The 15715-nt window shown below is 42.6% G+C and overlaps 2 protein-coding genes across 9 annotated transcripts in view; one reads left to right on the forward strand and one right to left on the reverse strand.

Moving 5' to 3' along the window:
* The window catches only part of DNAI1 (dynein axonemal intermediate chain 1), a 60916-nt gene extending 47838 nt beyond the window's left edge, over positions 1-13078 (reverse strand). For 4 of the 5 annotated variants that reach the window (XM_019624443.1, XM_019624441.1, XM_019624444.1 and 1 more), the window contains exon 1: positions 12809-13030. In XM_019624443.1, the coding sequence (XP_019479988.1) occupies positions 12809-12838 (30 nt within the window). In that variant the 5' untranslated portion in view covers positions 12839-13030. Of the gene's footprint in view, positions 1-12808 lie in introns of all 5 variants that reach the window. The other variant, XM_019624442.1, reaches the window with a different exon arrangement.
* Positions 13079-13268: 190 nt separating this feature from the next.
* Positions 13269-15715, forward strand: part of FAM219A (family with sequence similarity 219 member A) — a 54099-nt gene continuing 51652 nt past the window's right edge. For 2 of the 4 annotated variants that reach the window (XM_019624493.1, XM_019624494.1), the window contains exon 1: positions 13270-13657. In XM_019624493.1, coding sequence (XP_019480038.1) covers positions 13598-13657 — 60 coding nt within the window. In that variant the 5' untranslated portion in view covers positions 13270-13597. Of the gene's footprint in view, positions 13658-15715 lie in introns of all 4 variants that reach the window. The other 2 variants (XM_019624495.1, XM_019624491.1) reach the window with 2 other exon arrangements.

A 15715-nucleotide genomic window follows, 5' to 3' on the forward strand; every position in this document is an offset into this window, starting at 1 on the left:
GCAACTTTAAGTAAATTTGGATCACTTTTAGATTAAACTCCAGCAGGGTTCCAAAGTTCAAGAACCACAAGGCTACAAAATCTTCTCTGCTTTCCAGATGCAATTTTCTCTGCTGGCTACTCAGCAAAACTCCCAAATGGGACCACATGATTTATCTTTGTGTTTGGGGCTTTCCCCAGATTTCAGCATTTTCTGCCTTATTACATTTGGCTGATTTCTATGTATCCCTATAAATTCTCTCTGACTCTCCATTAAGAATATTAAGTCAAGGTTCTTGTGTTCAGGTATGGAAGCTGCCATTACTTTCTACTCACTTATGAAGGGCTTATACTTCTCTGGAATTCACTTTATTAAGGCTTCTTTGTACTTACTGCTCTTTGATAGTTTCATAGTTTATTTTTTGTTTTTTCTTGTTGTTACTATGGGAGTTATAGGTCTTTCACATACAATTATAAACTGACCATATAAAAATGACCTCCCCCGCAAAAAAAACCCAGAATTAAAAAAAATCAACCAAGTACAGTTAAAGAGGTTTTTTCGTTCTTATTATTACAGTGTTAGCACAGTGTTCAAAATGTAGAAAAAGGGAATATGAGACCAGGATCGTGCCTCCCTGGAAGCCCAGGAGGGCAGAAGCCAACTCTATGGGACCCTTCCCACATAAAGCTACAGAAGGCAAGTCAGGGTAGGGTTAAAAGCTCAAGCTCTTGAGTAAACCTTAGCTGGATTCTTGACTCTGCCATGAACTATATGGGAGACCTTGAGCAAGGTATTTATTCTCTAATCCTAATTCTCTCATCTATAAGGTAGAGAAAATATTAGTGCTCTCCTCAGAGCTGCTGTGAGGGATAAAATAAAACAATGCATGAAGAGCACCTAACTCAGACCCCAGCATTCAGTAAACCCTCAAGCAACAGTGGCAGTATAGACTGTGTGCTTGTCATTATTTTATTATTCTATCATGGTCTGCTATCCATGGCAATTTATTGAATAGTTGAAAAGTCTGTTGTCTAGGGTCCAAGAATCCCTAATCAGAAAGAAGCCTATAAATCCTGGGGTGTCACAGCAGGGGGATGACAATAAAAATACCTTCCATTTATATAGCATCTTTCAGTTTGCTAAACACTTTTTAAATAAATGTATACCATTTTATTTGACTCTTATACTAATCTTTTGTGGATTATTGTTGAATTTTGTCAGATTTTTTTCTGAATCTATTGAGATGTCATTATGGTTTTTTCTCCTTTTTTCAGTTAATGTGAAGAAATACCTTGTTTTAATGTTGAGCTAACTTTGTGCTATTGGGATAAACTCCACTTGGTCTGACATTTTATTATTTTTATTATTGCTGGAAAAGATTTGCTAATATTTTGTTGGATTTTTTGCATCTATGTTCATGAGGAATATTGGCCTGTCATTTTCTCTTCTTGTAATAGCTTTGATTTTGATATCAGACTTATGCTGGCATCATCAAATTAGTTGGGACTTGTTTCCTTCTCCATTTTCTGTAAGACTTTGTATAAGATTAGTGTTATTTATTCCTTACATATTTGATACAATTCATCAGTGAAACCATTTGGGCCTGTAGTTTCTTTATGGGAAGGTTTTAAGTTATGAATTCAATTTCTTTAAATAGGTATGGAGTCTTCATATTTTCCATTTCTTGTATCATTTAAAGTGTGTTTTTCAGAAATTTGTTCATTCCATCTGAGTTGTTGAATTTATTGCCATAAAGTTGCTGATAATATTCCCTTAATATCCTTTTTTAATGTCTGGGGTTCTGTAGTGATATCTCATTTCTTATCACTGATATTGGCTGTTGTGCTTTCTTTTTACCTTGATAAACCCTGCTTATAATAAATTTTATCAATTTTATTAACCTTTTGAAAGAATCAACTTCTGGCTTTGTTAATTTTCTTTATGGTTTTTCACACAGTTTCTATGAAACAATAAAATAAATGAACAAATCAATAAAATAAATGGAATTGATTAAATAAATCTCACTTTTATTTTTTTGGATTTAATTTGCTCATCTTTTTCTATTTCTAAAGGTATAAACTTAGAACATTGATTTTAAATCTTCTTTTCTAAAATAGGCATTTAAAGCTACATATTTCCATTAAGTGCAACCTTAGCATCACCCCATAATTTGTAATGTTATATTTTCATTACCATTCAATTAAAGATGTCTTCTAATTTCCCTTGTGCTTTTTTTTGACAAGTATTATTTAGAAGTGTGTTCTTTAATTTCTAAATATTTGGGGATTTTTAAAGATATTGCTATTTATTTTTAATTTAATTCCATTTTGGTCAAACTATTCCTAGTATTCTGAGATCTTTCTTTTGTGGATGGATGTTTGAATTGAATTAAGATCTCTAAGGTTTTAATCATTTCAAATATATTGAAACTTACTTTATGTCCCAGTATATGGTCTATTTTTATGAACATTCTGTAGTTCTTGGGTGTAATTTTCACTTACAGTTCTTGGGTGTAGTGTTCTATAAATGTTAAATAGGTCAAGTTGATTAACAGATCTTCTACATCTTTCAGTTACTGAGAGGGGCATGTTAAAATCCCCAATCATTATTGTGTATTTTTCTATTTCTCCCTTAGCTCTGTCACTTTTTGATTCATATATCTTGAAGTTCTATTAATAGGTGAATATACGTTTGTGATTTTATGGCTGCTCTTGAATTGACCCTTTATCATTATGAAATGTCCTTATTTATCTTTGGGAATAGTCCTTGTCTTGAAGCCTACTTAGTTCTGATAATACTATAACCACACAGCTTTCTTATGCTTGCCATTTGCACAGTATATTCTTTCTACTCTTTTATTTTCAAACTTGCTATGTCTTTATATTTAAATTGTTATCTTTTATAGGCAGAATATGATTGGGTCTTGCTTTTTCCCCCCTTGCCTGAGAAATTTTGCCTTTTAATTGAAAGTATTGGTCTTGACCATGCTATTCTTTGTTTTCTACTGTTTCCCATCTGCTTTTGTTCCTCCATCTTCTGCCTTCTTTTGCGTTAACCATGCTTTGCTTTTTTTTTTAATATTTCATTTTATTTTCTCTATTGGCTTTTTAGCTGGGCCTTTTTGTATTAATTTTAGTGGTTGCTCTAAGGTTTACAATATGCATCCTAAACTTACCATAGTCTACTAAGAATAAATATCATGCCGCCTCATATTTCATAATGTAATAACCTTACATCTTAATTCCATTTACCACCACCACCTCATCCTTTGCCTTATTGTTGTCATGTTTTGTTTATATATATATTATAAGCCTCACCTTAGAATGGTATTATTTTTACTTTAAGTAGTCATATGTCTTTTAATAAAAGTAATAGAAGAAAAAAAAGCTAGTCTTTTATCTTTAGCCACATATTTACCATTTCCAGTACTTTTTAGTCATTTCTATAGATAGAGCTTCCATCAGGTATTATTTTTTTTCAGTCTAAAGAACTTCCTTTAGTATTTCTTGTAGTTAAGGTCTGTCTGCTAATAACAAATTCTCTCAGCTTTAGTTTATCTGAAAATGTACTTATTTCCCCATTCTTTTTGAGGGGTATTGTTGCTGGATATAAAATTCTGGGTTGACAATATTTTCTTTCAGTGCTTTAAATATGTCATTCCATTGTCTTTGGCCTCCATTGTTTACAATGAGGAGTCAGCCATAATCATATCATTATTTCCCTGTATGCCATCTGTCATTTTTCTCTGGCTACTTTCAAAATTTTACTTTTATCTTTTTTTCCCCAGTATTTTGTCGATGAGGGACCTAGGGGTGGTTTCTTTGTATTTATCCTTTTGGGGGGCTCTCAAGCTTCTGATAACATTATATGTTTTTCATTAAATTTAGGAATTTTTTATCATTATTTCTTCAAATATTTTCTCCCTCCTCTTTCCTTCTGGGATTCCAGCTACAAACATGTTCCAAATACATATATGACATATTCCCATAGGTCACTAAAGCTCTTGTTTGTTCTTTAATCTTGTCTCTCTCTGTTCTTCAGATTGGATCATTTCAATGGATCCATCTTTATATTTAGCTGTTAGACCCATCCATACATTTTTCATTTCTGATATATACATTTTCATTGTTTTCACTTTTCTGCTTAGATTCTCCATTCATTAACTCAATATTTTCGTTTTCTTTCTTTTTTTTTTTAAAGATTTTATTGCGGAATTGGGGAAGGGGAACAGACAAGTTGCTATCCTTTTGTTCTTCAGTCTAGTTGTGGAGGATGTCACTTCACTGGCCCATGTTGGTATTATCATTGCGCTCTTCCCGAATGAGGCAGATTGGTCACCCAGCTTTGGACAGCCTCTCACGGCGGCTCTTGGCAGCTCACGCCGGCTGCCGGCCCCTCATGCCATACTCACGCCTATGCAGTCCACTGCAGCCCACTGCAGCCTATGCGGTGGCCGGCGAATCACCGCAGCCCAGCTCCAGGTATAGCTGTTGTTCACCATCTTAGCTGTAGAGGGTGCAGCGTCCCTGGCCCTAATGTGGGATCCGAACCGGGGCCCTGCTGCTCAGAGCTGGTGTCCCAAGCCAACTCTTAACCAACACACCACTCGGCCGGCCCTAACTCAATATTTTTTTTAAGTCCATAAATATATTTATAACAGCTGCTTTAAACTCAATGTCTGCTAATTCCAACATCTGGGTTATCTCAGTGGAGTCCTTGTACTCTCCTTTGGATCTGTCTCCCTGAACCATGATCAACAAATTGTCCCCAGGCAGAGAACAAGGATAAACAAGTAACTCATGTTGGGTGTTTTCCTTCCCTCAGGAATCACTGTTGAGAGGGAGGGGGAGTGCCTAAAAGAGCTGCCTCATATATTGTGTCCAGGATTAGAGTTGTTTACAATGGGAGGGCAAGTTCAGTATGGATTGTTCCATCATGGCCAGAATATAAGTTTCATATGTCAAGGTCTTTAAAAGTTACAGATAAAGGGTGCTGCATTTTAAAATTCTCTGCAGAAACGTGTTATTTTAAAAAATGCCCTAAAGGCTTGTGTAAAGGACAGAACCTTTTGTAATGTAAATATCAACCCTGAATGAAGGCATTGGGCTGGAAGAAATTTGAGGCCCTTCCTGTACAATGTATGAGAAAGAGATTTATCAGAAACAAAGTAGAAGTTACTTTGGAGTAGAGCAGTTTATATCTTGCACTGGAGGAGCTAAGGAAAGAACCTACCTCCTTCTAAGGGAAACTGCACTGCTCACAGCTTTGGCTGATTAGAGAGCCATTGAATCTTATTCCCCTCGATACAGCCTAGCATAAATAGATGAGCTAGAATCAATCAGATTCCTTCTCCAATAGTTTGAATTGGGACTATAGAGAGAACCAGTGGTTGGATGAAGATATTGATGGAGATGCTTGTGAGGCAGAGAATGGCAAGAGTGGCCATGAAGAGCTGGAAACACTCTAAAGTTATGAGGGAGCAGAAACCATAGATAAGTTGGCTAGTTGGGAAATGAAAGTAGGGAATGAAACATAGTTGCTAAGAGACCATGAGAAATATGGAGAAAGTAATTAGTACCTACATTTGTTTCAGAACCAACAGTTTTCCAATTTCAATTCTAGGCTATCTATGTATTTATAATACCCACCTATAAACCCCCACATATACACCTTCCCCTTCACCCAACCATCCTCTTTACTTGAGGAAACTTAAGTGAGCCTTTGTTCTTTGCAACTTAAAGGGCTTAACTAAAATATATATGTTTTAGAGTTTGCCAGGTCTATAAAAGGGCAGGAGAAGTAGGAAAGACTTGGGCATTCTAGGCAGAGGGAACAAAATCATAAACGAAGATACAGAGGCTTGGAACCATATGTCTGTTCAGGGGTGCGTAGATTTTTTTTTTATCCATTTATATTCCAGTTTGTATCTAAGCAAGATTTGAGTCTGGATATGTGACACATGGAATATAAGTAAATAACAAAATGGGTATAAGGTAAAAATAAAAGTAGGAAAATAAACTTAACATCAGGAGTAGGGTTCCTACATAATTAACAGAATTACGCTGCTTTGACTAGGACGAAGGAAGCCTGAACTGCTTCTTCTGCAGGCCCAGAAAGAAAAGTTAGTGTTCAGAATATTGCAGTATGTACCTTTTCATCATTTATTTATTTACTCATCAACTAATTCATTCAGTCATTATTCACTCATCCAATATTTATTAAGCATTTAAGATAATATTAAGCATATTATCCTATGTTAGGTCCTAGGTAATAGCTAAAGAAGAACCAAGGTTGAATTGGTCCCACTCCAAGGGTACTCAAATCTAGGAGATGAGATAAATGGAGCACATAAACCCACCATACAAACCAGAATCCAGTGACTCCATGAGTAGGACAAAGTGTTTTGAGACACAGAGCAGTGAAACCAAAGTTTGATCAATAACCATGTCCTTTGCGTGCTTCTTCCATACAACTCTGTCTCAGCGATTGGGAAGAATGAATCCTCCCTACAGATTCCTAACTGGCAGAAAACAATTTCATGTGGCTTGCTCACAGTTGGAGCCAGAGAATCAAAATTACTCTTCAGCATCAGCTTGTCGGCTGCAAAGCCCAGGGATAAAAGCACAAGAACCCTCCCTATGCCTTTATTATTTGAGTACCTGACATGTACCAAGTGCTAATAAGGCGCTAGGCTCCACAATAAACAGGGGAGGAGACCAAGTTCTGGCCTCAAATGCTCACAGCTGTTTTGTAATCTGATAATTGTGCATGACAAACCTCAGACTGTAACTCTGAAATAGCATGACTGTAATCATAACAAAATGGAACAGCTATTGGCAAAATTTGTTTTCTAGTTATCACTTCCAGAAGGAATTCCGTAACACTATTAGGGGAAGAGAGACTCTCTCAACTTCCTGCCACTAAACCTCTAAATTACCTTCATCTGCATCCATCCCTCTTCCTTTCTCCTCTCCTGTTACAAAGTGTTCCAACTCCTGCCCATAAATTATCCACTCCTACCTACTCAGAGACTTGGCTCTACTCATTATTTTATCTGTCTCTTCATCTTTAACTTTTCTCTATCTATGCCACGGTCCCTCCCCTGGCATTTAACATATTCAAGTCTTACTTTCATCTCTAAAAAAAAATCCTTGCCTACATGGTCTTTACGCCTTCTTAGCTCAATTCAGTCTGGCTTTTTACCTCTGAGATTGTTCTTTCCAAGGTCCACAATAACTTCCTAACTATTCTATACCTAGTTCTTATCTTCATTGACCCCTTAGCAGCATGCAACATGGCTAACCACGTACTCCATAAACATTATTAACTCACTATAAACACACTCTTCCTTAGGCTTCTGGGACATTGTTCTTCCTTATTGTCTTCTAACTTCTCTGCTTACTCTTCTTCATCCAAACTTTCAAGCATGGTTTTCCTCCTAGAAGTATTCTCTGACTCCCCCAGAATCAGTGATAGGACATCCTAAGACATGCTTCCATAGCACCGCATGCTACTTCCCCAACTACAGTCCATCATTCATTCAATAATCATTCATTGAGAACTTATGATGTGATGGCTACTATGTTAGGAACTGAGAATATAGATATGAGCAAAAACATCCACAGGCCCTGCTCTCAAGGAGCTCACAGTCTAATGGGAGAGACATACAATAATCACAAACAAGTGCATAATTACACACTGTGATGCATGCTATGGAAGAAAGGATAAAGGACAATGAGACTATATAACAGAGGAACCTTAACCCCATCTTCATTAACAGGGCAGGGGGCATTGGGGAGGGTTGTAGGGATTCATTGATGTTTGGGCTGAAACCTTAGGAGTGAGTACATGTGTAAGGGAGGGCGTGAAAAATGTTCCAGAAAGAGGGAACAGCATATAGAACTAAAGTACAGCAACAGTAGGGGGAAAACGATACAAGTTAAGGCTTAGAGACCCAAGCAGGCCTCAGCCCATGTAGGCACCTGACCAATTATCTAAAAATTTGGTCCCTATCCTAAGAGCAATGGGAAGATACTGAAGGGTTCTGCGTGGAGGATGACATAATCAGATAGAGTTTGAAAAGATAATTTGATGCAGTGTAGAGAATGGATGGTAAGGGGCATGAGTGGGTGAGGGGAATACCATTTACAGGGCTTTTATAGCACTCTGGATGAGAGATGATTGTAGGTTGGGCTAGGGAGGTGGCAGTGAATGTGAAAAAAAGTGGTTTGATTTGAGAGACATTTAGGAGGTATAGGGTCAAAGGATTATATTTAGGGCTTGAGGAAGATAGGAGGTATAAAGATGACACTAAGAAGGATTACAAGAGTGAGGATATCTTACTTTGGACATAGAGAAACACATCAACTTCCCTTTAATTCTGCTTACCCTCTCCTGTCCTTTCTTCTGTGGATCCAGGGTCCAGCTACCAGACTCAAAATCTCTGAATTATCTAAGTCTTCCTTTTGGCCTTACACCCAATCTTGCCCACTCACCCCTACCCTACTCACCCCTTATCAAGATCAATATTGCTACAAGTATTGTCTCAGAGGGGCCTCTGGAGAGACTACAAAATGATCCAAAAATGCAAATCTTTTCTTTGGCTCTTACAGGCAAATGATGCAAAATTCTAACTTCTTTTCTTTCTTTCTTTCTTTTTTTATGGTAACTGAGTTATAAAGGAGTACTAAAATTTGTTAGTCATAAACTAAATTTAGCTTTTAACTGGAGTTCGCAGAAGACTCTAATTCAGTTCTCTACTAAGTCTGGCTGCCAGGCAATATTTGGCAATGTTGCAAAGCTCCTCCTGCACATATACTCATGCAGCCAGTTAGAATTCTTGCAATTTTCAGGAAGGACACTGCTATTGGGGCATTACCATTGATGTTTTGGTCATGGTTTATGGTGCTTGACATTTATGCATTTTAATGACAAATTATGATTTCTGGAGCTCCATCATGATCAATTTAATATGCCATGGCTTATTGATTAACCCTCTGGGGTAGAGGGATGCACCTCTCTGACTTTATTTCTTGCCACTTCCCTTGCCCCCTTCCTTGCTTATCCAGAACATGTGTTGCAAGTTCCCATCTCAGGTACTTTACACTTGCTTTTCCCTTTATCTGGAATGCTTTCCCCCCAGATATCACATAACTAACTCTTTCATTTACTGTAGGTCTTTCTCAAATGTCACTTCTGTGAGGCCTTCCCTCACCACTATGTCTAAATCATAATCTTCTGAGTCCCTGAACTTCCTAGTCCAGTTCCCTGTTTTGTTTTTCTTCTTGACACCTACCACACCATCTGATAAACTACCTTGTATAATGTGCACTTTTTGCCCAAATTTGTGAGGGAAAAATAAGGATGTGCATTATACGTGGGTAGTATTAATTCTGTATGTATATAAATGTTTTTAATTCTTTTATTTATGCTTATGAGTTAAAAGTGTAACTCTAGAAATCAATAATGATATCTGTATGCAAATTAATACCCTGGAATACAATAATCAGTTTTGCTGAACTTACAACAAACTTGCAACAACGAACTTGCAATGCTGCCAAAGAGTTCTTGGCCTTCTGTGATGCGTAAATATCGTAAATTTTTTACCAGTACATAAAATTTCTTGTACCTTGTATCTGATCTTGTGTTTTGTAATTATTTGTTACATAAAATTTCTTGTACCATAATATGTTAAAAAATAAATGCTAAAATTCCTTTATAATACAAAAAAACAAGTACCTAAATGTAAACAAATAGAAATTTGAATTAAAAAATTAAAATGAAAGATTTTTTTCCTTCAAAGTTTGGGCCAAAAATGTGGGTGCGCATTATACACAGCAAAATACAGTATATATTTTACTGATTTGTTTGACAATTTACCTCCAACTAAAAGTTAAGCTCTGTGAGAGCAGGGTTTTAATTTCTTTTGTTTGTTGCTCTATCACTAATACCTAGAACAGCACTTTGTACATAGTAGGTGCCCAACAAGTGATTGTTAAATGAGAATGGCTATTTATCATCAGAATTTTTTACCTCTTTATCTCCAACACCCAGCTTTTAAGGCATGGGTATATATGGTTCAAATGTGAATCATTCATAGCCCTCTTGCCAAAGCAGATATTAACAACCTGGAAAAACATGCTTCTACTGTGACATTTCCTCGTTATCCCTCCCCATTTGTCTCCCCATCCCAGAGATATCCCTTCCTATACTTCAAATATACTCAGAGCAAAAATTCTAAAGAACAGATCAAGGCATTCAGCATTATATTCAACTCATTTTCAGAATTTAATATATTCCAGGCACTGTGTTAGGTTTGGGGGAATCAACAGTGTACAAGAAAGACATGATCCTTGCCATCAAAGCATTAGTCTAATGGGGTTACTACCCAATCCTGTCTCCTGAAAGGGTACTTAATCCCTTGCAGGAGAATATGGAGACCAAGCTGAAGCTTATTGTATGAACAGGAGATGGAGACATTTGGGGCAGGGTGGCACGGAGCAGGTTGCAACAGACAGAAAAGACTGTGTCAGGCAAGCAGAGGAAACAGCAGTTTCAAAGGCCTAGAGGAGAAAAAAAAGTGTGGACGTCACTTTCCAGGAAGTGAGGGCAGTTCAGTGTGCTGTAGCTGTGGAATTTTCAGAGCAATCAATGGTGAGATCTGAAGTAGGGTGGGTAGCAAAGGCTAGACCTTGCAAAGCCTTGCAGGCCATAAAAGCAAGTTGGACTTTTGGGACTTTATGCTAAGAGCAAGAGAGCCAGTGAAAGGTCTAATCAGTGGAGTGACAGGAACAAGGGAGTTTCAACTCCTCTCTGTTCCCTAACCCAACTCTGACCTTCTCTCTCCATTGCAGGCATCCACGTCATCATAGCTGCCTCCTCCCTGAAGCTTTTCTGCTGCTTCAACCTGCATGTCTCCCTCTCAGCTCCAGGGATCCCATCCTCCCTTATCTTTGTTTGCCTAGGCTCTATCTCTCCCCATTGGACTGAGTTCCCAGAGGACAGGGACAACTTCTCAAACCTCTCTAGGTTGTCCCACACTCAGCTCAACACTGACCCAGATTGGGCTTCATTGAGACAAGAGAGTGATGAATACAACCTAGCACAACCCAGCCTTTTCTCACACCCCACACATTAATATTTACTCTGTATTAAAAGAACCCTTCCCTGGGGGCAGGGGGCAGCACTGGTGTGTGCAGGGCCAGTGATCCAGGTTTCTCTGCTTCCTGTTTGCTGCCACCCCTCTCTGCTCTCAGTGTAATTAGCCTCCAATGTCTCTCCTAATGGGCTGGAAAAACTGATCCCTAAGCTTGTTCAAACTGCAAGCTGCTAGAAAAGACAAATCTAATCTATAGTGACAGAAAGCAGATTAGTGGTTACCTGGCGCTGGGGGGTTGGGGAGAACTGACTGGGATGAGGAATGGAGGAATTTTTCCGGGTAGAGGAAATGTCTTATATCTTGATTGTGGTGGTGGTTCACAAATGTATAGTAAATTTGTCAAAACTTGTCAACGTGTACAACTAAAACAGTCCATTTCATTGCATGTAAAGCAGACCTCAGTAATGCTGAATTTAAAACAAAGTGCATGTAAATTAAGAATCAGTAGGCCCAAGCACAGTACATAAGCTTCAAAACACAGATCAACCCCAACATAAAACTAGGGCATGGCCATATGGGAAAAGCAACCTCCTCATGGTTGCAGAGATCTAAGAAAGATGGGTCCACCTGCTATGGAAGGCCAGGTGAAAGAAGCAAAGGAACAAAGGCTAATATGGAGGAGACCAGACCAAAATATGTAAAGTCACAACCAGCATGGACACAGATTCACTCTCCAGATGTCAAAATACCTAGGTCTGAGTGAGGAAAATTTGGAGTAAATAAATAGAAGTCCTGCCTCCCAGAGCCAGAATCTGCATGTTAGTCCCAGGGTGATAATTCATAAAAGGTTTGGAAAAAGTGACTCTTGAAGGACTAAGTGGCTACATCACAGAGGGCTCCACGAGAAACTGGGCCTTACCTCACCTTTCAGGGTGACGCTGAGGAGGGAAGAAGCACTCTGTGCTGGGCGGGTAAAGGGGAGTGACTCTTGGGTTTCCTGTGAGGAGGGATGACACCTGGCTAGGTGGCACCAAAGAACACAATGTTCACATGGCTGATGGAGTGGACCAGGGCCTCACAAGGAAGAGAGACATATGAGGCTCCAGAAATAGTTGGAGGACAGTGTTTGGGGTGTGCAGCGTGTGAAGGGGGTCAGGGATGGGAAAGGGATCTCTTTCCTCTTCATTTTTACCTGAATTCTCTCTCCTTACAAGTCTCCCAGCACAGAAAAATCTAAACCAAACTCTGGCACATAATCTGTCCCATCTCCTGTATAGTTAGTTCTCTCTCCCTCTGTGGGCTCCCAAAGGCCTGTGTCCCCACTTAGCCCAGCACTGGGCACACAGCAAAGGGCTGGAAAAATAATTTCTTTGGGTCAAGAATGTGAGGGCAATAAGGAACAAATTGGTGGGAGTGGGGGGTGGATTAAGGAGGATGGGCTAGTCAGAATGGGTCTGTGGAGTTAGGGAATGGAATGGTGAGAGGAGGAAAAGTGTAAAAGAAGTAGGAAAGAGTGGCTGAGGGGCAGTGTGGGAGAGAAGGCTAGGATTAGTGGGAGAGAGCAGGATAGGGTCAGAGGTCAGTGGGAACACAGGCCAGGGGTCACAGGAGAGAGGCTAGTGGTCAACAGGGAAAGGAAGACGAAAGATCAGTAGGAGAGGTATGATCAGTGGTCATTGGCGGCGAAGGTCAGAGTTCATCGGGAGAAGGACAGGTTGGAGTGTGTGTTACCTGCCTACGAGGCTGCTGTTTCGGGGCCATCTTCAAAGAAGCAGGAAACACCTCAACACTTGGAGCGTCTCCCTCGCCTGAAGACAAGAAGTTTGTCCGTCCCCTCGATCACACACAGAAAATCTGGATTCTCTTTCACTTCAATTCCCAATCTCAGGGGTTCTTTGGGGACAACCGTCGTTGTGGATCCCCGCGCCTTTGCTGGACGGAATCGGCTCCTCCCTGACGCGGTTACCCAGCAACCAGCCGACAGCTAAGGCGCAGGCGCCTCTGACTTCCCCTCCCGGCTTGAGTGGGAAGCGAGGATGGGCGTGCTGGGAACCTCGGGCTCCACTAAGTCCCGCCCCCTCAGGGATAACACCACTCGCGGCCTCGCGCTTTTGGAACTCCTGCATGTGGGAGGGGCTGGGGCCTCCAGACACCGCCTCCTCATGAATAATGCAGATTCAGGCGGTGTCCCGGACCCGGAAGTGGAGTTGCCGAGTCACCGCAGTGGCTGAGCTGCTGACAGGAGGCGGCGGCGGAGGAGGAGGCGAGGCCAGACCTGCGGCTCTGCCCCGCCACAGCCGCGGTAGCGCTAGGCAAGCCCACGGAACCACGCCGGCCTCAGCCCGCCAGCAAACCTCCCGCCCGCACCCACCGGTCCATCTGATCCGCGGCCTGCCCGCCCGACTCGTCTGGGGCGGCCTAGTCTGCACCACCCACCCGGCTCCTGGGGCCGCCGCCCGGCGCGGTCCTGTTGGCTTTCCTGGCCGCGCCCGGCCCCGGGCCCACTCGCTTGCCGGCACCATGATGGAGGAGATCGACCGGTTCCAGGTGCCCACCGCGCACTCGGAGATGCAGCCGCTGGTGAGGGGGCGGGCGGCGGGCAGGCCAGGGCTGGGAGGGGGCGCCGCCTGAAGGAGAGGGAGGGAATCAGGCCTTGGGGACTGTGAGGAGGGGGCGCCTTCGTATGGGGCCAAGAGAGCCTTAAGAATGCATCGTGGAGGAGGGGGACCTGCAGGACAAGAAAACCGTGGGAGAATACGCGGGATGACAGCAAAGGGGCCTGTAAGGGCAGAGGGCACCTTCTGAGGAGTCAGGCGGAGGGAGCTACCGGGAGCGCGGTCGGATGGAACCGAACGAGGCACAATGGTGTATGTACACCATTAACGGAGGCCCATAGCTGGGGAAGGAAGGGAACTGTCATGGGGCACCATAGGCGGCAGGCCCAGTGGATTGACATGAGAGGAGGGGAGGCGTTTAGCTCTGGAGGCCTATGATGCTCAGGGCGGGGGAGGGGGCCTGAGAGCAGTCAGACTAAAAGGGACTGGGAATAGGCTTGTCGAGGAGGAGGGGCCTGCCCGCCAGTTTGCTGGAATTGGAACGCGGGGGCAGGGACCAGGAGGGGCAAAGGGTGGGTGCTGGACCCCAGAATTCCGTTCTTCTGGGGGAGGAGAGCGCAGGTAATCCAAGCTACCTGGGGAGGAGAGCGCGCAGCGGCGAAATGGAGAATCAGGGGCGCGGATGAACCGACGGGAGAGGGGGCGGGGCCGCGCTCGAGCCGCCTGTGCCCACGTTTGGAAGAGCCCCCAGCATCCTAGGCCTACGTGCTTGGAGTCCTTGCTGGGCGTCAATCCTACCGCCAGTCCGCGGTCCCAGAGTCAGGGAGGAATGATGTCATCGCTGCCGGCGCGGAGGCGATGGAAGGGGGAGGGCGACGCGGGCGAACAGAGGCCAAGCCTAGGGCAGACTATGCCCGCTGGTCACCACTCCGGGGGCTACCTGACTGGCTGGTGCGCCCAACGGTGGGGCAGGAGACGCCGAGGCCTAGCCAGCCGGTATAGGGAGAGGGGGGAGTGAGGAAGTGTCCCGGCTCAGTTCGTTTTTCCTTCTCCTTTCCCCCTTGGAGCCCTAGGGGAAGCTGGAAGGAGGCAGGGCGGGCCAGGAACCTTAAAGGTGTGGATGCTCTGTTCTCTGAGCTCTGCTGGAGCCAGTCAGAGCTCTCCAAATCTGGAAGATCTCAGGCTTCCTAAGCCTCCACCCTCTGTGTTAGGCGGGGAGGTTGAGGAACCGGTTCTACTCTTGGGCTCCAAGGTCCCTGGTTGACCGATGTGCCTTAGTGGGTTTTTGAGCAAGTAACCTGCCCATTACAGCAGCCAAGACTGACCTTGGCAGGGACCCATGACCAATTCTAAGTCACACCTTTTGGGGGATGGTAGAGAGAAGCATTAGAGGCCACCTAGCAGAAGAGAAAAGGCTTTTCCCCCCTTTTGTGACTACTTAGTTCTAAAAGCAAAAAAAAACAGAAAAGTGTTACAGAAGTGTATAATATTAAACAGGGGAAAGAGATGCTAGCCTGATGCCATCATTGGATTATTTGGAGGACCAGAAAAGTTGGTTCCATAAACTTGAAGAAGAATTTTGGGCTGGGTTTAGAAGACTTTCCTCTCTGGAGTATCTTTCCAGCCAACCTAGCTTGTCAAATTAGATTGCTCTTCCAGTTCTAAGCATCTAATCAATAGCCAAAAGGGAGGGTGGATGGAGGAGGAGGTCCAAATGAGTCATGGGAAGAAAGTGATGAGTTGGCTCTTGCCTCCCTTCTGGGGGTTCCTAAAAAGGGAGTCAATAGCTGTCCAGGGAAAGGGAGGAAGAAATGGAGTCACCAGGCTCTCTCAGTTGTCCCTGGTGCCTCAGTCATTGCCTGAAGTTCTCAATGATGGTTTTAGTGCATCTGCCTCAGAAAACTCCTGAGCTACATCTGGCCTATGTGGCTCTGGGTAGAAGTGCAAGAAGACATTTATCAGAAAAGCTGTGATTGCCTTCAGACCCTTTTCTTGAAGGCTAAAGGATACCTTCTCTGCTAGAGCCTGCTTTGTTGAGGTTGAATGAAAGCCTTATGGAAGTAGCAATATAGTCATCCCCCAT

Source organism: Hipposideros armiger, unplaced genomic scaffold (genome assembly GCF_001890085.2).
Source record: "Hipposideros armiger isolate ML-2016 unplaced genomic scaffold, ASM189008v1 scaffold_591, whole genome shotgun sequence".
In the NCBI taxonomy this organism is placed as follows: Eukaryota; Metazoa; Chordata; class Mammalia; order Chiroptera; family Hipposideridae; genus Hipposideros; species Hipposideros armiger.